This window comes from Spinacia oleracea, chromosome 6, assembly GCF_020520425.1.
Source record: "Spinacia oleracea cultivar Varoflay chromosome 6, BTI_SOV_V1, whole genome shotgun sequence".
Classification (NCBI taxonomy): Eukaryota; Viridiplantae; Streptophyta; class Magnoliopsida; order Caryophyllales; family Amaranthaceae; genus Spinacia; species Spinacia oleracea.
Window position 1 is genome coordinate 34,396,947 of NC_079492.1, and position 22,719 is coordinate 34,419,665.

Below are 22,719 nucleotides of genomic sequence, written 5' to 3' on the forward strand. Positions count from 1 at the left end.
CCCCTCACAGTGGCGACTCCACTGGGGATAGTGAAGGAAATACTCGTGCTTGTAGGTAATCAAAATAGCCGAAGGGTGAAACGATCCTACCCCGCGTTTATTTTCCCATCAAGTTGGGACGACCTGAAAATCAGCATATTAATGTGAACGGACAGAACCGCATAACGAATCTCGGCTCCCTCGGGAGTTGGGACTAAGGATACCTTTTTTCGCCAATAGGGGGGTGCATACGCCGCGCATGTTTCCCACTCGGTACTTGTGCAGGTAGTACACCTATCCCGAACCCAATCGCTCGCCCATTAGGTCCCTCTCGCCTGCATGCCCCCTTGGCTTGCACTTGCGGGTTGGCCTCTTGAGCGAAATTCGTCAGTTGAAGACACTACCTCGACCGGGGCATGTGTTGGATCTACGATAGAAGCGGTACCAAGCCAGGCGCAAATAAACTACCCATAGAAGCCTATCATAAACTACGTGGCATATTTAATTTTAAAATCCATGTTTGTATTGTAGTTATGTGTAGAGAAATATGTGATTGTGTGTGACAAACTATCCTAGAAAACCAGCGACCTTAAAAATTGCCCAAACATTCAGGAACCAATTGGCCAAAGAGTTATACCAACATACGTGTTCCGCAAGCCCGAACGATCGCCACAAAAATAAGCGACGCTCGGGATGGCCTGTAACGAATCCCACAAACGCTGCACAACGCGTAAAGGACGTTATAAGGCAAGCACGCAAAACTAAAGTCGCAAAAACAAAAGTAGACGAAAGCTGAAAACGAGTACCAGTCAGGGACGCATTTTCAGCGCCCCTGGCTGGGCGCCAAAATTTCTCACGCCCACTTCTGGGCGCCGAAGTCGCTGCCTTGCCTTTTGGTCAGGCACAGCAGCCTCGGTGCACGCGCATAAAAAAACATATACGTAGCAAAAAAAAGACTTTTTGAAAAAATTGCTACAAGGGCGTAAGAAAAGCACTCGATTTCAAAAGCGACTAGTAAAAAATTAATAACTCTTTGCGTCGTTGTTAGGCCTCCTACGACGACAATGCTCGGCACTAAAAACCGAACATGCTAATAATTATGAATGTCACATGGGCGAAGTATTCAAAAAATAATGTTCGAATAAAGTCTTCAAGAAAAAATAAATGTTCAAATAGAAAATAAATAAATCCGAGTCTAGACTAGGCTATGCCGAAGTACAATCTAAATCCTAAGTGTTAGTTGTCTTATCCATAGAATCGGTCCTAATACTTGGTGTTGTTCTGCATGCTAAAAGGTTAAACCATATTAAAGTCTCCCTTCCTAACATTTAAATCAATGAGCACCCATATGTAATTGTCATCCCTCGCTAGGAATCCACGGCCTCAATACTCTCTCACCAATAAAAAGAACATATTATAGTATTTGCAAAATGGAAACAGTCACATTCTGAAAATCATTCCCCCATAGTCGCACAAACCCCAAAGTGAACCTAAGGTGTCAATACCATTGGCAAGAAAAATTAATGGCCTCAAGGCTTATAATCACATTGGGTCACGACTATCATAGTCCTCTCGAGTCACTCACTCCTTGAAATACTATTAAGTAGGGACTAAAAGGTTTTCCATGAATGCAACATGACCAACCATGAAAATACCCAAATCGGCATACCATAAAGCTACCATTGGGGTAAAGCAATACACACTAAGAGAGAAGCCGCACTAATGATTCTAGTCTTGCAAAAATAAAAATTCGATTTCCCCAATTAACTACCTTGCCAACATTAAGCAAAATGGCGCATGACAAATGAACACCCAAGGGTTAAAATCTAAAGTGTCAACCAACGAAAGTTATGGTCCAATTAGCCTAAGTCTGAGAGTTGCTTGGTCAAGTATTATAGGCTTACGCCACGTCATTATTTTGAGTCTAGGCCACCTCCTTGTGTTCATACACGGGTTATAATCAGAAAGATTAATGAAAGTTTGAGTCTAAATCACAACTTCCAATTAAATCCCAGAAACTGGAATATGAAAATAAACAAAAAAATTACTTTCGATGTAATTCTTTCGTTAAAATTCAATAAGGTAAAAACAACATTTTGAATCTACGCTATTTGCATATTTTAAGAAACGACTAAATACGCTTGCAAAGTAAGACAAATTAAAGGTCCACAATAGGCCTACCAAACGAGGCTCACTCAGTCTCGCCTCGTGACTCAAAGACCACAACCACCTACCTTTTAGCCCAAATATAAAAAAATTATGTTGAGGGGGGAAATCCCGAGCAAAAAAGAAAAAATAGAAAGAGAAAAGAGAGAGCGAAAAGAGCGAGCCATGAAATACTTAGCCCGTACCTCCCAAAGTGCGAAACCTACCCAAGTAAACGAAGGAAAAGAATTGAGTTAACCAATCCAAATCATAAAATTCTACGATGTCTACCCTTTCCAATCCTTATGTTCTTAGACGCCTTCGCTCTGGGGCCCCTGTTCAGCTCATTTAACCCATCCATGTTCTCATTGCCAAAACCCAAGAAACCATTACCTCGACTCGTGTTCTTGAACTTGTTGTCAACCGCAAACCACGCACGGCCATTGACACGTGCGTCATACCCATTATTTCCAAAGCCCAAACCTGTTCTTACACCACCATTGGCATAATGACCATATAACTTGTGTGGATACATCCTATACCCTTGAGCTGTCCCCATGCTATTCATTGGCCTTGGTTGATGTAATCCTCCTGCTTGACTAATACCTATACCACTCATTCAACCCATCTTTCAAGTCGTCTTGATTCACGAATATAAAAAAAAAACAAATGAAAAGTACATTCTACGCTTAACATAAAAAAATATATAAAAAATGTGAATAACAAAAAAGGAACTTTGCAAAGCGCCCCTAAAATTAGTCTAAAAAAAAAAAGAAAAATAAGCATTTAGCGCACCAAAAAAGATCCGCCCAGAAATAATTTCAGCGCCCACAGCTGGGCGCCGAAATCTTTAGCGCCCAAGCCTGGGCGCCGAATCTCTCTGCTTGCTGAAAAATTTGTCCAGAAGTGCTCGTCATTTTATCCGCACATGCACGGAAAAATAACGAACACTTGGAGGGGTACAACACGTATTCAGGTATACGTACCAAAAAAAAACACATGAAAAGAAAATACATGTACTCAAAAAAATATAAAATAAATTTTTGGCTTACGGCAAGGCAGCAAATTAAAATAATAATAAACTTCACTTATTCTACCGTTTTAAATAATATGTTTCCACCTCAGAACGTACTTGTTTAAAATCGGCATTCTAAGAAACCATTTTCTAGGCTAAGAACTACGCAAGACCTGATTCCAAATTAAATCTATTTAAGGCGGATACGTAGGCAATCCATGATTCGGTCCAACCAATTTGCAAAAATATTAAAGCCTATAGAATAACAAGAATAAGAAATAGAGTCCCTTATTGAAATTTAATTACTTGCAATCCAAGTCGAAAGAAAAATTTAAATCAAAGGAAGAATCCAAGTCATCAAAATGCCAAAATTAACGAGCATACATCGAAAAATAATAAGGGCACGTACCCTTGCAAGAAGGAGCACTCACACTCCTAGGCACTTAGCCAAGACTCAAAAGACCGTTTTGCCTCAATTGAATGGGGGCTAGTGCAAGCGTCCATGACCTCTAAAGTACTCAACTTGACTCTCCCTAAAAGCGAACTAACTCACTTAAAGACTTTCTTTCACCACTAGACATAGTCGTTCGCTTAAAGACCTTCTTTCACCACTAAGACACGGTCATAATTGCCAACAAGTAATAAGGGCAGTAAGCTTGCAATAAAGAGGATTGTTCTAGGGCGTCGCCCCATCGTTCCTTCGAGCTCAGGGCACCCGTTCATGGTAATTCCAATGCTTGCGAATCCCCTTTGAAAAAAAAAACAGTATAGGTATTGTCAATAGGACTTGGCACTTAACCAAGGCTCACCCTACTCAGACATATGACACGGGCATCTAAAATCGAAATCTAAAAACATCCTTAATGGGAAGACATAATAGCAATTGGGGGCTAAAAATTGAAATGAAAGAGCTAGGGAAAGAACTAAATATACCTTGACCTTTTGTACAGACATACACCAAGTAAATCTAAGTCAATTTGACAACGGTTTATATTCCCGCAATTCTGGAAAAGATGGCCCTAAAAGCCTAAAGCATATGCCAAACGGGCACAAGTATATCTTGACGCCTGCACCCTGGCTTCCAGCAAATCCTTAGACAGCATTCCGAAAATCGTAACAGTATTTGGATTCATGTAATCCTGTACGAACCCTTCTATGAGTCAACTTACTTAGGACACCTCAGACTGTACACAGTAGGACTCGGATTTTAAATAATTTTCAAATGATTTTTAAAAGACTTCTTCGAACATAATAAAGTGTCGTTGGTTTAAGTTAAGTATGCGTTTATCTCAATTTTTCAAGTGAGTCAAAAGATTTCCAAATATTATTATGGGTAAAGAAAGGCACCTAGCTTTTGGTCAAGGCACACTTCGACATGTGACTACCTTGACCATGGCAATGTCGCACAATACGACATGTACAAAAAAGTAGCAGATCACTACTCGAACGTACCTCGCACTTTACGAGTCTGGTTCAAACTATTCATGATCCATGTCACCATGAACGCATAAAGACGTATGCAAAGCATTATAGCACCCTACAATTGGGGGCTTGAGAAAAACACTCTAAAAATGCTCGAAATGACGATTTTATCGCAAATTCTCGACGCTAATACTATACATACATCATAGGGGCACAACCCTAAGCTTTAATCGTGTAAAACGAACCTTAGAATGGCTACAACCCCTCCCAAATTCTAAAGCACTACTTAGAATATATAAAGTCACCCCACTAACAAGGGTAACTGAAAATCGCGAGTCACAAAAACTCCGATCAAACTACTGCACATAACGCTCGCCCTACAAGCGCCCGTTACACAGTCTACCTCGTTCCAAGGCAAAAGCGAAAGAAAAAAAAATCAAGAATGAGAACTGTCAAAATATACCCAGAAATCAATTTCAACGCCCAGAGCTGGGCGCCGATATCTTTGACGCCCCAGCCTGGGCGCTGAATCTTTCTGCTAGCCAAAGTTTTGCCCAGATATAAAAATAAGGGAAGAAACACCTATGAATCCTCGCATCGAACGAAGTAATAAGCCGTGCAAACCCACGCAGAAGGTGATACACTTGTTCGAGCACCTGAACGAGGCATGATGAAGTACTCCAATGCAAAAAATAACGATATCCCAACGCCTGGAGGAATATTCTAAGACACGCCGTTAGGCCACACACGCCTACGTTGCACCATGAGTTCAACCATCCCACAGTACAAGTCTAAAAAAGAGTAAGGCATATTGCACTAATGTAGGCACGACCAAAGAGCATGTGTAAAAGAGGCAAAGACTACTTATCGCCCAAATTCAAAATGCAAGCTACACGACTTCTACATTAAGGATTGAAAGTAGCAAAATATTACCTACCGCGAAAGGGATAGCTCGCACCTGCACGAGCGGAACCCCAGGGCATTTGTCTCGAAAGAACCTACAAAAATCGTACGCCAAAAGGAAGCATCCCAACATGCATACTTGGGGGCTCCAAGCTACGAAACAACCATAGCAAAATAAAAAAAATCTCGAAGCAAATGTTTGAACAATCGAAAGGGCACAATGTTTGAGCCCACTTCATGAATGAGCCTGAACCCTATCAAGCTTCTAAGCAAACTATTCAAAATCAGTCATTGCTCAAAAAAAAATGATTCAAGCAAACTGATTAATGGACCGCACACGACGGCCATTCTATGAACGCTCGTTCGCACATACATATCATCATTCTAAGTATCGAACATTCACGAACGCGTTCAAAAGGAAAAATATACAACAACAAGAGCGGTCAAAGTCTTACGCCTCAAGGTATGTTCCTCGGGCCATATAGACTCGCCCAACTATCGAAATAATTGTACGCCTTAAAGAGCAACAGTTCCTTAAAATAATCGCCCCAAAGCGACAGGCACCGTAGTCCACCAATCGGCTACGGCTTCTCGAGAAAATCATCACGTTCTAAAAACAAAGAAAAAAAACAAAAAGAAAAGAGAATACATAGAATTTCCAAGTGAAATAAACGAATGAACAAGAGGCCAACTGTGTCATCAAAAGACCAGCCCAAACAACACTTTCAACGCCCCACCTGGGCGTGAATTATTTCAACGCCCAGGCCTGGGCGCCGAAAATGTACCCAGGCTCAAAAAAGGCCCTAACTTCTAGTGGGCCCTGCCATACTCATTCGACTTGAAAATTGCCGATTCCTTTACTGAAAGTCGCACTCCACGGCTTCGCTAAAATAGCACACTACTGTAGGAGGTCGCTCGCACATACGAGCGTGACCCCAAACATGATTATAAGATACAAAAACAAAAACAACCGACGAGCCCCAACGCTTGGGGGCTCGCAAAAAAAATGGACTCCAACAAGGAGCGCGCAATCAAAATCACATTCCCAGACTGCGCCACACACCATATCATGTTTGGATATCTCAAAAAAAAAATATATATATATTGTTAAACAAAAATATACACAGTGTGGACCCACTTATAGGACACATCTAATCAGGAAATATTACGACCCACCAACAGGTTGTAATCACAAAAGCCCTTCTACATAGGCAAAATAAGAAATTCAAAATGGGCTCGCCCACCCTCAGCGGGCGGGGTCTACGTCACTAGCCGCGCAGGTCCTCAGTTTTCAAAAAATAAAGTCTTCAAATTTAAAATAGGCTCGCCATCTTCAGCCGGCGGGGTCTACGTCACAAACCGCGTAGGTCCTTATTTTCAAAAACATCAAAACAGATTCGTCCACTTCTATCGGACGGGGGGTCCACCCTCAGCGGATAGGCTCGCCCACCTTCAGCGGGCGGGGTCTGCGTCACTAACAGCGCAGGTCCTTAGTCGCTGCAGCGATAACTTTTATCGGTTTTCCCTTTTTCCAAAAATTAAAGGATTGGTTTTCCCTTTTTCCAAAAATTAAAGGATTGGTTTTCCCTTTTTCCAAAAATTAAAGGATTGGTTTTTCGTTTTTCCAAAAAAGAACGATGTGCTGGATTTTCCTTCGTTTTACGTCCTATAAAAACAAGGGGGTTTTCTCGTTTAGCTAGCCCTGAAAATGAGAATCTTTAAAAACGTTTTACCTCGTGATTGGGCTTGGCCAGGCCCAATTACACTTTACAGCTTTAATTTCGAAAACATTTGTAGCTACTCCCAATGACAAAGTGAGGGAGTTTCTACGCACCTTTAGATCCTTCCAATGACAAAGTGAGGAAGTTTCTATACTATCAGTTGACAAATCCCAATGACACGTGAGGGATATGTCGACACTTCAAGTGATGACCCTTAAGTCAAATGTTATCACTCGGGGGCTCGTGAGACCCTCGCAAAACAGGTCATATACACCATGGCTTGTGTGACGCACTCCGTCTAATACTTTGACCATCGTCTTACTCCAAGACTCAGTCAAAGTGGGGGCTAACTGTAGACACCTACTTTTGTCCCCATTCTCGCAAGGGAAAGGTTCGATGATGAAATCATAAAAACTCCACTTGGCAACGCATCTCCTATAACATAAACGAATCTCGATTCCCCATTTCATTTCACCCGAAACCTGCTATTTATGGAAACCTGCTAAAAATAGTAACTGCCGTAAAAGGTAGCTTCTAAAAGTGGCAAATCATAAAAGATTGAAACCTGTCAGAATTAGGTGTTGCATTCCAACATAAATCCTAAATGAGATAGAAAACTGCGAGAATCCTATTCCTAATAGGATTCGGAAATAAGAGTTACGTATTAATTAAAATCCTAACGAGCCTAGAGTTCGTAACGGGCCCAGACGCATTCCGTCACAAAAATGATACGCGCTAAAAGACTCGAATTAATCTCAAACTCTACGGATTTTAGGAATCCGAATCTGACTAAACAAAACTGCCCAGACCCTATTTTCAACGCCTGGCTCTGGGCGCCGATCTTCGGCGCCCAGGCCTGGGCGCTGAAAATACCTGGGTACGTCTCTTTTCCTAATTCTTTGTGGATTAGAACTCTGCAATTCTATATTTCCACGAACTCTTCCCTATAAATAGACCCCTAGTTTCGACACAACAACACATAATTATATTCTGAGTATTGACTCCAACCCTTAGCCTAAGCCTCTCGCTGCGAAACTGTTCACGCGTTCTGTCGCAATCAATCCATAAATCGAACAGAACGTATCCTGTCCCATAATCGAGATTCGTTAAATAAAAAGGAGAAATAGCAAAGTCAAAGTGGTTAGTTTTCTGAGAACCGTGACGCACCTCTCAAGGGTGCGTCGTAATGTGTCCCTTTTCGATGATTTAACTGCTTTCCTCGCCCTTTTTATGAACTGTTAAACTAACCTAATCTGATTGTTCTATCACGCCTAACAAATATAATATTTTTGGGAAATCGGATTATCATGCTAGGTCCCTTAATGCTATTTAAATCAGATAATCACGATCGAATTAGTATTAGGAAAATTTGGTAATATTAATCCAACCTTTGACCGATTTTCTTTTATTAAGCCCACCTACGACATATTTTTTAATAATCCCACCTTTATTACCCAACAACTTTTATTGGGCCCAACAGGTCATAAAACTGTTGTAAGCGGCATTATTTCTCTACATGGCAGTACTCTCTCTCGATATATTCAGTCATCGTCATCAATTCATCACCATCTCGTTGAATTTTTCACCGATTACCGGCCACTTAAGCCCAATAAAAGTCGTCGGGTAGTAAAGGTGGGATTATTAAAAAATATGTCGTAGGTGGGATTAATAAAAGAAAATCGGCCAAAGGTTAGATTAATATTACCAAATTTTCCTTAGTATTATATGTTGCATATTGCTAAAATCAATTCAGATTAGTTTAATAGTTAACGAATGTCCCTTCAATTATTTATGCTGAGCTAGTAAGGATATCCTGCCTCTGGAGTTATCGACGAGCGAAGTACTCCTCTCGGTAGTTACAGTCCCCCGAACCCTCAATCTCTACCTTGCGGGTGTATATTGAGAGATCCCCACACCAGGGATCACAAGGGAACCTACGGCCGTCGTGGTCAAACATAATTGCACTCCCTTTATGTCACGATAACCGGGTTTTGTCAGTTTTTCTCATTGTCGTTAAAAACTGAATGGCGACTCCTATATTACTAGTCAATTGGGTGTATACTCACAGGAAATCCAATTACACTTGATTGAATAAAAAGAATCGTCACACCCACGAGGGACAAGGTCACGCATTAGCCTCGTGCTTTTTCGACCCCCCTCACACGTACGCACTCAGTGCTACGAGCAGATACCAGTCAGACCCAGGAGAGACACATTGGACTGCTGCCATGAATATTCTGAAGTACCTGAAAAGGCACAAAGATGACTTCCTGGTCTATGGTGGAGATGATGAATTAATTGTTAAAGGCTATACGGACGCAAGTTTCCAAATCGACAAAGATGATTTCAGATCACAGTCTGGGTTTGTCTTCTGCCTCAACGGAGGTGCAGTAAGCTGGAAAAGTGCTAAGAAAAGCACCATTGCGGATTCTACAACTGAAGCGGATTACATTTCTCCACATGAAGCAGCAAAGGAAGCTATATGGCTAAGGAAGTTCATAGGTGAACTTGGTGTAGTCCCCTCCATTAAAGGACCAATGGCCCTATATTGTGATAATAACGGAGCTATTGCAAAGGCAAAGGAGCCTAGACACCACCAAAGAGTCAAGCATGTACTTCGTAGATTTCATCTTCTACGAGAGTTCGTTGAAAGAAAAGAAGTCGAGATAAGCAAGATTGGAACTGATGACAACATATCAGACCCATTGACTAAACCTCTGCCGCAGGTGAAGCACAACTCGCACACTGCAGCTATGGGAATCAAGCATATTGGAGAATGGCTTTGATGTCCTTGTTTAATGTTTTAAAGTTTTAGAGTTTAATACTTTGTAAAACATTATTGGTTAATCATTCACAATAAATGAATAGAATTCATTTTTCCATTTAATTTGTGGTTTATTAAATGATGAGTCCCTTCAATTTGACGATATATTCAAGATAGACTGTCAGGACCAGTCCTGTGACTAAGAAATGTCTATCAAGTGAACTTGAATGTCAAAAGTTGAAAAAGGTCCCTGGTCGGAGTTTTCTATAAAGATGGACGCATAGAAAACGTTAGACGACTAGAATGCAAGATGACTAGTAGTTCTGTTTCTTGAACTATGAAGACATGGCAATGTCATAATCATTTGCATAGATACTTACTTTGGGAAGACTAGTATCGGACAGACCTATGAAACTTTACTGTAAGAGATGAAAATCTGTCATAAGTAAATATCATTAAAATTATTAGACACTAAATCCTCAATACCTGAGTGATTTGAGATTACTTGTTTGAGAACTGGTTACTTTGACGTTGACCAACCGTCGCACCGTAAAAGGAGGCTATAAAGGCAACGCTCAGGTAATCACCTATCAAACGAAGTCTAATCTCAAGATCGCAAGATTGGGATTGTCCTCCCATAAATCGGGATGAGATGCTTAAAAGTTGTACAAGGCCACTCGGAGAACTAGAAACTGTAAAATGCATGGCCGTGCTCGGATGAATCATAGGTTATGATTATCTGTTTATTTGATCAGTTGAACTCTGAAACCGAGAAACACCTCAGGACGTAATAAGGATGACAACTCTTACCTTATGTTCAAGAGCAAGCATCGAGCGACAAAGGAATTAGGAAATGCACACTTGTCCCTAAGGACAAGTGGGAGACTGAAGGAAATAATGCCTTTGGTCCAAGTATGCATTTGATGTTAAGTCTAATAAATGCGGTTCAGTATTAATTAACAAGTTAATAATTCAGTGAGATCAAGTGAGCTGAATGCCTAGCTAGAGGCCGCTTCAGTTCAAGTGGAATTAATGATATTAATCCACAGCTTACTCTTGACTGAACCCGTAGGGTCACACAAATAGTACGTAAACGGATCAAGTATTTAATGGAATTAAATACTCCATCTATGAATATTCGGAATCGACAAATCTTGGTTTCAATGGGAGCTGAGATCGTCAAAGGCAAGAAATGAATACTCCGGAAACGATGATATTGCCGAAAACGGAAATATGGATCGTATCGGAAACATAAATATTATCCAAGTCGTAGATGTTGCCGGAAACGGAAACATGGTACGTATTGGAAAATATTATCAGAAATGGAAATATTGCCGGAATCGGAAATATTACCGGAAACGGAAATATTGTCAGAATCGGAAATATTATCGGAATCGGAAAATAATTCCGGAAACGGAAATATTAAATATTTGTTCGAAACGGAAATTAATCCGGAATCGAAAATATTAAATATTGTTCGTATCGGAAATGAATTCCGGAATGGGGAATTTAATCGGAAGCGCGTCGTACGAATTAGCATCGGACGTGACTTGCTAGACGAAGGCCCAGCACGAAGCCAGGCCTACGCCCAGAAAGCCAAGCGCCCCAACACACGCTGCCAAGCCACGCCAGGCCCAGCAATGGCCTTGGCGCGCACAGAGCTGCGACATGGGCTGGCGTTGTGCGTGGGCCGTAAGGCCTGCGTGCGGTGCTAGCGTATCACTCGAAGTGTGTTACTCGAATCCTAAGGCTACCGGGATTCGTCATATGATTAAATCTAATCCTAAAAGATTTAGTTTATTTAATTAGAGTCCTAGCAGGATTATAATTAAATAAATTAATATCCTAATAGGATTCCAAGTCCTTTTCCATAACTCTATAAATAGGTGCCTAGGGTCACATATTTACATCGAGAATTGAAGTATTCAAAGGTAAGATTTTCAAGCAAAAATCAGCCACAAACACTTGCCCTATTAGCCGAAATTTATAGTACCTTAAGGGCGATTCTAGTTGGTCAATCTTAAGGCGGATCCGGACGTGCTGTGGACTATCTACGGAGGGACGACACTTGGAGTCCTAAAGACTTGTTCTTGTTCGGTTCGGGCGCAGCTACGGAGGGCACGCTACAAAGTGTATGCATCTGAATTAATTATGCTAAATGATTATGTGTAAATAATATGTTTCCTGGCTTTATGATTTTACCGCATGATTTATGTTTATTCATATGTATCATAACCTAACAAAGCTTCCTCCAACAAACCCTCATAAACCAGCACAACCCCTTGAAACGCCCAAACCCACATACTAACAAATCCCCAAACTAACACACAAATCCAGAACAAACCAAGCCAATACGACAGAGAAGAAGAACAACTAAGCAGGCATAACTTACACAAAATACCCCAAATCATCAACCAACCCCTAAACCCAACTAATCCCTCAAATAAAAACAAACTAACCCAAAAGTGAAATAAGAGAAACCTTACCAATCGGGATGGAATTAACAGCCGGAGAAGCCCCTTGCATACCGAACTTCCGCAAAGAGGAACCAAAGTAGATGCAAAGGCAGACCACCGCCCACAAACCACTTGAACCGACGGTTGGAGATCTTGCTAAGCCGGTGGAACCAACGACATACTTCTAAAAACACCCAACTGACACTCCAACCAGAGAAGATACCGACAACCCAAAAGAAACGATGAAACAAACGGCCGCCGCGAAAGAGAGGTGAAACCAGGTACGAAATCCTCGAGAGCACCGCTCGGCCAAAAGGAACACAAAATCGAAAGAAAACAGAAAAGACTAACACAAACAGATATCCCTCGCCGACGATGGCGATCGAAATCACCGATCGCCGGCGAAGGAGGAATAACGGAGATGGAGGGAGGCGGTGGATTTAGAGAGAAAGAGGAGAACGCTTCTAGAGAGAGAAGGAGGACTAAAGACATGACACAATTATTTAGTCACACGCGTTTGCCAATATTGTATGATTTCAAACATCAATATATTCAATTATGAAAACGAAATAAATTAAAAAAAGATTAATATTTAAAAAATATTTATTGAGACAAATTTAATAAGACCCCTAACGATTATATTTTTCTTAACTATAAATTACAAAAGGAATCAGATAATCTTGTGTGAATAATATATAAAATTCAATTGTATCATGTACATAAAAATGGATGAAGTATTAAAGATGCAGGAGAATCACCGCGATAACAAACAAGAAAGAAAGTGTAACACCGTACCTTAGCTTTAATTTCATCCGAAGAACATTTTTTATTTAACTCGTGCGTTATAAATGAACTTTATGAACGAAAATGATAAAGGTCGTAACATGCGACCTTTAAGTCGTGTCACGATGATGACATGACATGCTTATGTGTCATAATTTAAATTGGAAACTAAAATATTTAACTTATATAATCTATTATACATGTTAAGAAAAAAGGTAGGAAAATCTTAATATTCTATTTTGTTTCCTTTTCTATATCAACTACCTTATTTACAATTTTTCACAGTAAAAATATCGCATTGATAGTAAAAATATAGTGACGAAGCATAGCCTACGTGGCGCATATATGTACCAATTAAACTCCGACACGTAAGATTGCGACAACTAAATGTTGTCGCAACTTGCGACCTTTATCATCACCCCTTTGTGAATACAAAGAATTAAAATTACAACAATTTTTTTTTTTTTGACGTGAAGGAAAAATAACATCATTTATTTGTAGGCTGTACGTAGCTAGCTAGTTTCATTGCCTGCCTTAGATGTTTAAGTACTACGTATGAAATAGGTATACAATAGATGCATACAAGCCATTCATTTAGGTTTCCACGATGACAATGGTGGAGTTTCAGAGTTCTGCCAAGTATTCTCCGATTGCATAGGCCCATAGCTATCACCCATCACCTCATAAGCAAGAGATTCAAGCTCCGCCATATCCTCCGGTGTAAGAATGATCGATAATGCCTCCATGTTTTGTTTAAGATTTTCGATCTTCGTTGTACCGGGAATTGGACATACATCATCACCTTTGTGATGAACCCAAGCAAGTGCTAGTTGAGAAGTTGTACATCCTTTCTTTGTTGCTAAGTTGGTCATCTTCTCAAATAGGATCTTGTTATATTCCATGTTTTCTTGTTGCAACCTTGGTATAGTCTATTACAACATTTAAACAAAATCATATTATAATTGTCAGCATCTTTAGAGTCCGTGGCACGTATTCATGTAATGGTTTACATTAATAATTGAATTTTCTAACATAAACGAGAGGTAAAATGGTATTTCCTTTTCGTACATGCACTCGTGTCATATATAGTTTGAGGTATGAAAGGTTTGAGACAATGTGACGATTAATTTTATATGAACTGCATGTACAAACCTTGCGAAAGTCATCATCCGTTAAGTTGTCCATGACCTTAGCTCCTAAGGAGAGGAATCCCCGTCCAAGAGGGCTGTAAGCAACGATCCCAATACCGAGTTCCCTACACCAAACAGAAACAATAATCAGATCGAACTGAACATGCATAAACAAACGAGTGGTCTTGTATAGTAAAGTATGTAGATAATTATGGGACAGATGGAGTAGAACTTACACAGACAATATTCTAATCTTAATACGTACATATATAGTAGCTAAGCTAGTAGTTAAATACTTGTATATTAAAATGGGTCACCTGCAAGTAGGTATAATTTCCTCCTCCACATCCCTACACCAAACAGACCATTCAAGTTGCACAGCAGTTATAGGGTGAATTGCATGTGCTCTTCTGATTGTTGAAGGAAAAACCTCAGATAACCCTATATACTTAATTTTTCCCTCTTCCACTAGTTTTTTCAGCTCACCCATCTGCCAATCAATCGTCAATGTTAGAAATCACATACGTAGTATGACGTAATCTTATACTCCGTATTAATAACTACGTTCAAATTTAATTGTCACGCACATTACTAACTTAATTGATACAACTAAATCCGTACAATGTAAAAGAAACTATAATCTAATCATATGGGCTTCTCTAAGGGCCAAAACATATTGAACCAAAAACTTGAAAAAAAGAGTTACACAATGTCCCCATTCAGAGTTCAAAATCGTGTTTCATACTTCCTATATTAATATTGAATGCAACATACAAATTTTTTGTTTTTGGCGCAATAACGATAAGGCTGCGTACATTTGGACCTTACTCAGAACCCGCTAAACTTTTTTAATTAACCAATTTAATTGAAAATTATTTAATTGTTGAAGCTCCCTAATGTTAACATATTGTTTCAAGTTACAGAATGCAGTTAGTAAAGTCTAGATAGGAAAATACGGAGTATGATAATTTAAATTTACCCATAATGGGCATTAAGCATGATATATAAAAAATAAATAAAATAATAAAATATAAACTTCCATGGGGCGCACACTTTGTAGGCCCCACTCGCGGCCTCATGCTATTTTGTGCACACTTCGTTGTTGGTATAGCACAAGCACAAGCACAAGCACAACTGCACAACACTGTCAAAAATCTGCGATGGGACAAATCCGAAATTAAGGTGAAAAGAAAGACTAACCGTGACTTCGATTGGAACACGAGTATCAACCCGGTGCTGATAATAGATGTCAATGCAATCTACACCAAGGCGTTCCAGGCTTGCCTCACAAGCTTTCCTCACATAAGCTGGATCTCCATATTTCTCCAACTTATAATTGTTAGTATTATTATCGTCTTCTACAAACTTTAACCCAAATTTAGTAGCCAGCTCAACTTTCTCTCTCCATCCCCCTTTCAATGCCTACAAAACACAACATATCCATTACTCGAGTGGTATGTGAATTTTGTTAAGTTCGTCCCAACATGTATTTTAAAAAGTTAATTTGTTGGAACTTTTACTGATTCGTAATACATTACTCCCTTTGTCTCTTATTGTTTGCCGCATGAAGCAAATGTTTTTAATAAGAAATTGTTGAATGGAATTGAAAAGAGACAAAAGTGGTGGGTCAAATGTAATATATGTGAGAATAAAATTGTGGTCTCATTAACCTAGCTTTATAGTAAGAGCAAGATCAATAGGGTCTTGTCTTAAAACTTCATTCAATTGTCTTGTCAACATTTCATTAATATTTGATAATTAAATTATTGTTAAAACTTCATTCAATCAAAATAGTTCTTCATCCCATCAAATTCATTTAAGACGTGTATATTCATGTACAATATTATTTTATTATTTAAATTAACTCACACACCAAGTATTAAATTAAGTCTTAGTTTTTCAAACCTCGATTTACATCACCAAGAGTTTATATTTGGTCTTAATTTATCGGAAAAGCTGTTAAATTTTTTTTCCTTTTTAAATTGGTTTTGTTTAGGCGTCGGTAATTAGGAAAGTGCACCGATGGCCAAGGTTGTCCAAGATATAAGGTACAAGAACCATGAGTTAGACCATCCGATGTAATTTAGCTCCATTAGTATGTAAATTTAACAACGGTACACTAACGTACACTATTATTTATTATAGGGTGATGATAAAGGTCACAACTTGCGACAACTTTTAGTTGTCGCAATCTTACGTGTCGCAGTTTAATTGGTACATTTAGGCGCCACGTAGATTATGTGTCAATTCAATATTTTTACTACCCATTCAATATTTTTACTATGAAAATATGTAAATAAGATTATCGATATAAAGAAGGAAACAAATTAGAATATTAATATTTTCCTACCTTTTTTTGTAACATGTATAATAAGTTATATAAGTTAAATGTTTTAGTTTCCAATTTAAATCATGACACATAAGCATGACAAGTCATCATTGTGATACGGCTTAAAGGTCGCATGTTGCGACCTTTATCATTTTCGTTTATTATATACTCTCTGTTTCTTTTTGTTTGTTACGTTTGGACTTTGCACGTTTATTAACGTATAATAAAGATTCTTATTTTTTTTTATTAAAAAAATAAACTCAAGTAAAACCTCAATCCACTAATCATTACAACAATCAACAAGATTGTTTTATTTATCAAGATGAAATTGCTACCTTAACATACTTGGGAAATTATAAAGAAATTTAATGAGTTGAAAAAATTGACCAATTAAAATTAAAGGTTGGTGCAAAAAATGATAGTATAATAAGTTTATAAAAGAAAAAATTATCCCACGTAACAAATATTTTAAAACACTCTAAAAACAAATACGTAACAAACAAAAAGAAACGGATGGAGTACTACGTATTTTATAAGCCTATAAATCTAACAAACAACAATGAACAATGTGTTACGTGCAAAGCATGTACTTTTTAACTAGTACTTCCTCCTTTTTTTGTTATTTACTTTGGTATTATGTACGCGTTTTAACGACTAATTAATGTGCATTGAGAATTCTCATTTTTTTTATTTAAACAAAATAAATTACGATTATTTATCATGTTTTCACTTTTATCAAAATTCTGATATAGGGAAATGAGAAAATTTTAATATCTCAATGAAAAAACGTGAGAGATTAAATGACCCAATAAATTTATTGGTTAAAATAATCATTGGACACAATTTGATAGAATATTAAGATATTTATGTGATAGTATAAAAGAAAAGGTAAAGAACAAATTTTGATACCAAAAAAGGAAACTATAAAGAATAAAAAGAGACTGGGGTAGTAGTAAAAGATGTTAATTTTTTTTTTTTGTTAATAATTTGCAGGATTAAGCGTGGAGACGGAAGGAGTATCAGTAAAAGAAGATGTTAATTACCTTGCCAATAAGTATTTCATTAGTGAAAGGGCCATAAATATCAGAGGTATCAAGCAAAGTGATGCCACAGTTGATAGCATATCGAATGAGCTCAATCATATCATCGTCGGGCTTGGGCGGGCCGTAAGAAATGGACATACCCATACATCCTAGGCCTTGGGCTGATACTTCAAAGCCCTGTGACCCAAGCTTTATTTTCCTTACATTCAATGCTGATGATGCCATAATCTCTCGATTTCTCTTCTCTGTTTTAGTATGTTTCTGTGAATTATTCTCTCTTAATTCGTTGGTTTTCTACTTCCTTTTTATAGGCATTTTGTAGCGGTAACTTGCGTTCAATGATGGTGGCCTGGTGGGTGATACTTTCCCAACACCGACAATTGCAACAACTTTAGATACTTTGGACTAGTATATTTACAATACTTCATATCATCATTAAATATCTCCCATTTTATATTTGTAAACTACCAAATATGAGTAACCCACGCTCATGCATGACGTCATGGTGGTGCGTATCAATACCTAGTATTTAAAAAACATAACCATCTCTATTTCAAGGACACATAAGCAACATCATTTTGAAGACATGTGGCGGACACGTAATCATTTTGAAAATACGTGACCTTCAATCCTCCCTTTCAGCTTCTATAACCTCCAAATTTAATTCAATTTAATTCAATGAAGTAATGAAATAATTTCTTCAATTCCTAATCTTCTCCTCTTCTCCCTCCACCTTCCCTTCCAATGTAACTGAATTGAGTTCGTCATTTAACTCATAACATCCTTTACAAATTCAACATCCCTTATAAGTACTTCATTTGCAGATACTCACTTGGATTGCATTTCTCATCCCAAACTATCAAGGCACAATTGAAGGTTGGCGGCTGCCTCAAGATCTCTGGTGATTTTCTATCTCTTTCACTCTATTTTAAGTTGAATTCCATTTATATGTATATGTGAGCAGTTGATAGTTGATATTTTTACTGCTGGTTCATAATTATTATTGAAATCAATGTGCAGAATTCAGCAATAAGATTTTTATCAAAGGATTGGATTATAAGGTGAAAAGGGACCATGTTAAACAAGGGGGTGAAGAGAGACTGTTTTAAATGTTTGGAAAATGGTTTCAGTTATGAGAGACTATTTTTTACAATTTTAGACAGCAAAATTATTGATCCATCTTAGATGAAACCATTCTTATGCGGGTTTGAATTGGCATTCTCTTTGTAAATATATGCATTTGTAGGTAGATTGCCGTTATTTTTTCTTTTAAGCATTATAACGGAAGCTTGTGCAATTGTGCTTAATGTAACTTATCATTCGTTTGAAAAATTGTACTTTCTCCCTCAAAAAAATAGTTTCAAGTTTCAAGTGAGTAAAAGCCCGTGCGAAGAACGGACCCAAAAGCTAGTTTATGAGTTAATAGTTTGTACCAAGAGGATAGATCAAACATTACCCTCGTGTGGATTTATGAAAAAATAGTTTGCACCAAGAAGATAGGTATAACTAAGGACCTAAAATTAAGAAGAAATCAATGTCAAAAAAAAAAATTAAATAAAAAAAAAATTAAGAAGAAATTATAATTTTGAAAATCACGTTACTTTTATGGTAAAATTAAACATGATATTTTTATTTTGATAAAACTCGAGACTCATCTCGAGTCCGATTGAAACTTGAAAGTGCCATGAGTCAAAATTAAGCAATCCTATCTCAGTCTCAACTCCCTCATTTACCATCCCTAGAAATAAGTTTGGTTCGATGTGGCATTTCTTCTTAAAAGGCAAAAAAAAAAAAAAATGTCATTGTAACTTGTACTCCAACTTGTAAGGAGACGTGACGTTCCTCATTTGCATGAATAATAGAGACATTATGTTTAACGGTAAATTGACTCATTACCCATATTGCCCTTTGAATTTTGGAATGGAAGCCTCAAGCCGGCATATTGGAGTAACTGGGCTGCCGGAAAGAACCAACCCACAACTCCACAAGTCAAATAAGGGTGCTACTACGGAATAACTTGTTTAATTTGACACAATGATTAAGATTTTCCTCCTTATTTACTTTCCTATAAAAAAGATGGGCTACTAAGGCCCTGTTCTTTAGAGCTGAACTGAATTGAACTGAAAATAATAAATAATAAATAATAAATCATAAATAATAAATATTCCCTCTATTTCTTTTTGATGTATCCATTTGGAATCTGCTGTGGTTTTTAAGAAAATTGGAATATTGATTTGTATGCATATAAGTGTAATGATTGGGTGTAAGAGATTATAATAAATAAAGGAGTGAGAAAATAATAAAAAAAATAAGGTAAGAGAGAGGAGTGATAATAATGGGTGATAAAGGAGGTGAGAGAGTGGGTATATGAGAAAGGAAAAAGAATTAAATATTATGGGTGGGGAAAATTAGGTGGGAATATGGGTAGAATCTTTAAGTATTTTGGTAATTAGATAAAAATGTAAGGGTATTTTAGAATAAAATGTATGTCCAAAAATAGAATAGATTCTAAATAGGTACAACAATATGAAACGCTTAAAATGGAAACGGGTACAACAAAAAGAAACGGAGGGAGTAATAAATAATAAAAAAAAAATACAGAGTAATAAATAATAAATAATAAATAATAAATAACAAATAATAAATAACAAATAATAAATAATAAATAGTAAATTATAAATTATAAATTATAAATTATAAATAATAAAAAATAAATAACAAAAAATAAATAATAATAAATAATAAATAATAAATAATAATTAATAAATAATAATTAATAAATAATAATCAATAATTAATAATTAATAAATAATAATAAAAATGTTAACTAATACCTAAAGAATAATTATTAATTAATAACAAATAACTAATAATTAAATAACTACGGAGTATATAATAAATAATAATAATAATAATAATAATAATCATTAATTGATTACTCAATAATTACAATAAATGATAAATATAAATAATAATAATAATTCATATTTAATAACTAATAACTAAATAATTAATAACTAATAATCCGTAACCAATTATTAAATAATAATAAATTATAATAATTATTAATAAATAATAAATAATTATTTATAAATAATAATTATAATAATAATAAGTAATATAATAATATAAATACAAATATAAATAATAAGTAATATAATAATATATATATAAATAATAAGTAATACAATAATATAAATAATAATATAAGTAATATTAATAATAATAATAATAATATAATAATAATAATAATAATTATTATTATTATTAAATTAAATTGAATTGAATTAAACTGAATTAAACTAAACTGAACTTAATGCTCCTGAACTGAACTGAACTGAACTGAATGCTCCTGAACTGAACTGAACTGAACTGAACTGAACTGAACTGAATGCTCCTGAACTGAACTGAACTGAACTGAACTAAACTGACAAATAAGTCCTGAAACTGAAATTAAGCCAAAAAGAACAGGGCCTAAGGTAAATAGGTAATACCATGTTTGTTATTCCATCTATTCCTAAATATTTTTTTTCCGTTTCTTAATTTTTAAGGTATTTCAAATTGATATTTTCATTTATTTTGTTTTTTTTTAACATTTTCTTTGTAATCTTTTTGTTGTAATTCTATTGATTTACGGAGTACTAAATAAAAGAACCTTGTAATCTCATTGGTTGGTTTATGTTTGGATGGAGTAAAGAGTTGACACTTTTATTTCTTACATTCTATTGGCTCACAACCCTTACAACTATTTGGTTTTCTTGTAAAAATAAATCAAAAAATACAACAATGATAGTTAATCTTATAATGTTCCATTCTTCTTAGTAATTGTGTAAAGTGGAAAACACGAAGAGTATTTAGGGGGTGAGAGAGTAGTTGTTTCCCATGACAAAATCAATTATTTTGAACTAATTTTTCTTTTGAAGATAATTTCAAATAAACAAAACTTTTTCCTACTTATACCATATACGCCGTATTTGTAACTGAAATAGAATAAAACTAATCTCGGGTTTTCAACCATCAACTTAAGATTTTAGTTGAGTTGGGCATCTGACAAGGTACCGGAGTTAGCGTAACACAAAGGCATGTAATGGGTTCAAATCTCATCCACACCTCCTATGGGTAAATTATAAATAAGGTCACTGATTCAAATCTCATCCACCCCTCCATTATTAATAACTAGTTTTCTATGCACGCGATGTGTGGTTTTAATTTAAAATTCCTCCACTATAATAATGAATTGGTTAATTATTTTCTGTCTTTTTTGTTGGTATTTTCCTTTTTTTTTTAGTATTAAATGATTTTGGTAAAGATCTTTTAGTTTTTGTGTTTGATATTTTTTTTATTTTTCTGTTAAGTAAAGGGTAAAATAAACAATCACTTTTTTTTAACTACGCCTCAGGCGTTTCCTTATAAAATATACACAAATTATAAATTATAAATTATTAAGGACAAAGATGAACACAACACCTGTAACTTGAGCACTGGAATGCCTCAATGTCACTGTCTAAACTTCTGTGTGTACTCAAAAGCATGTAATCAATGGTCTCTCTGATTGTAATGGGCCTCTTTTGAACCTTGGGCTTCTTCAACCCATTAAAAAAATAACCCCACTTATCAAAAAAAAAATAAAAAAAATGAACACAACACCATTTTTTTAAACTGAAATTAAGTCCAAAAGAGTAGAGCCTATTTTTGGTAAGGGACCACACTTAATTTATTATTTCTTCCTCATCCTCTCCAGTGGGCCAAAGTGATATTTCGTAAGTTTTTTTTAAAGGAAAACACCGATATCTAGTAAGTTGTGCAACAACAATTATGGCAACCAAACTTTTTTTTGGGATTATAAAACTAGATGTAACTAGAGGTGTCAAATCGGGTTACCGGATGGGTTGTGGGTTGACCCATGGCAGTCCGGGTCTATTCGGTTCGGGTCATGTTCGGGTCAAAAGTTATCGGGATCAGATGGGGTTTGGGTTTGGTCTATTCAGTTCGGGTCAATTTCAGGTCAATTGTTGTCGGGTTCGGGTAA

The 22,719-nt window shown here is 36.6% G+C and overlaps 1 protein-coding gene across 1 annotated transcript; it reads right to left on the reverse strand.

Moving 5' to 3' along the window:
• Window positions 1–13,194: 13,194 nt before the first annotated feature.
• Window positions 13,195–18,010, reverse strand: LOC110800238 (auxin-induced protein PCNT115). Its single transcript, XM_022005540.2, has 5 exons — window positions 17,691–18,010; window positions 15,519–15,740; window positions 14,636–14,808; window positions 14,341–14,443; window positions 13,195–14,117 (listed from the first exon to the last, which is right to left on the reverse strand). The coding sequence occupies exons 1-5, from the start codon at window positions 17,913–17,915 to the stop codon at window positions 13,779–13,781; spliced, it is 1,062 nt and encodes a 353-aa protein (XP_021861232.1). The 5' UTR covers window positions 17,916–18,010; the 3' UTR covers window positions 13,195–13,778.
• Window positions 18,011–22,719: the final 4,709 nt, after the last annotated feature.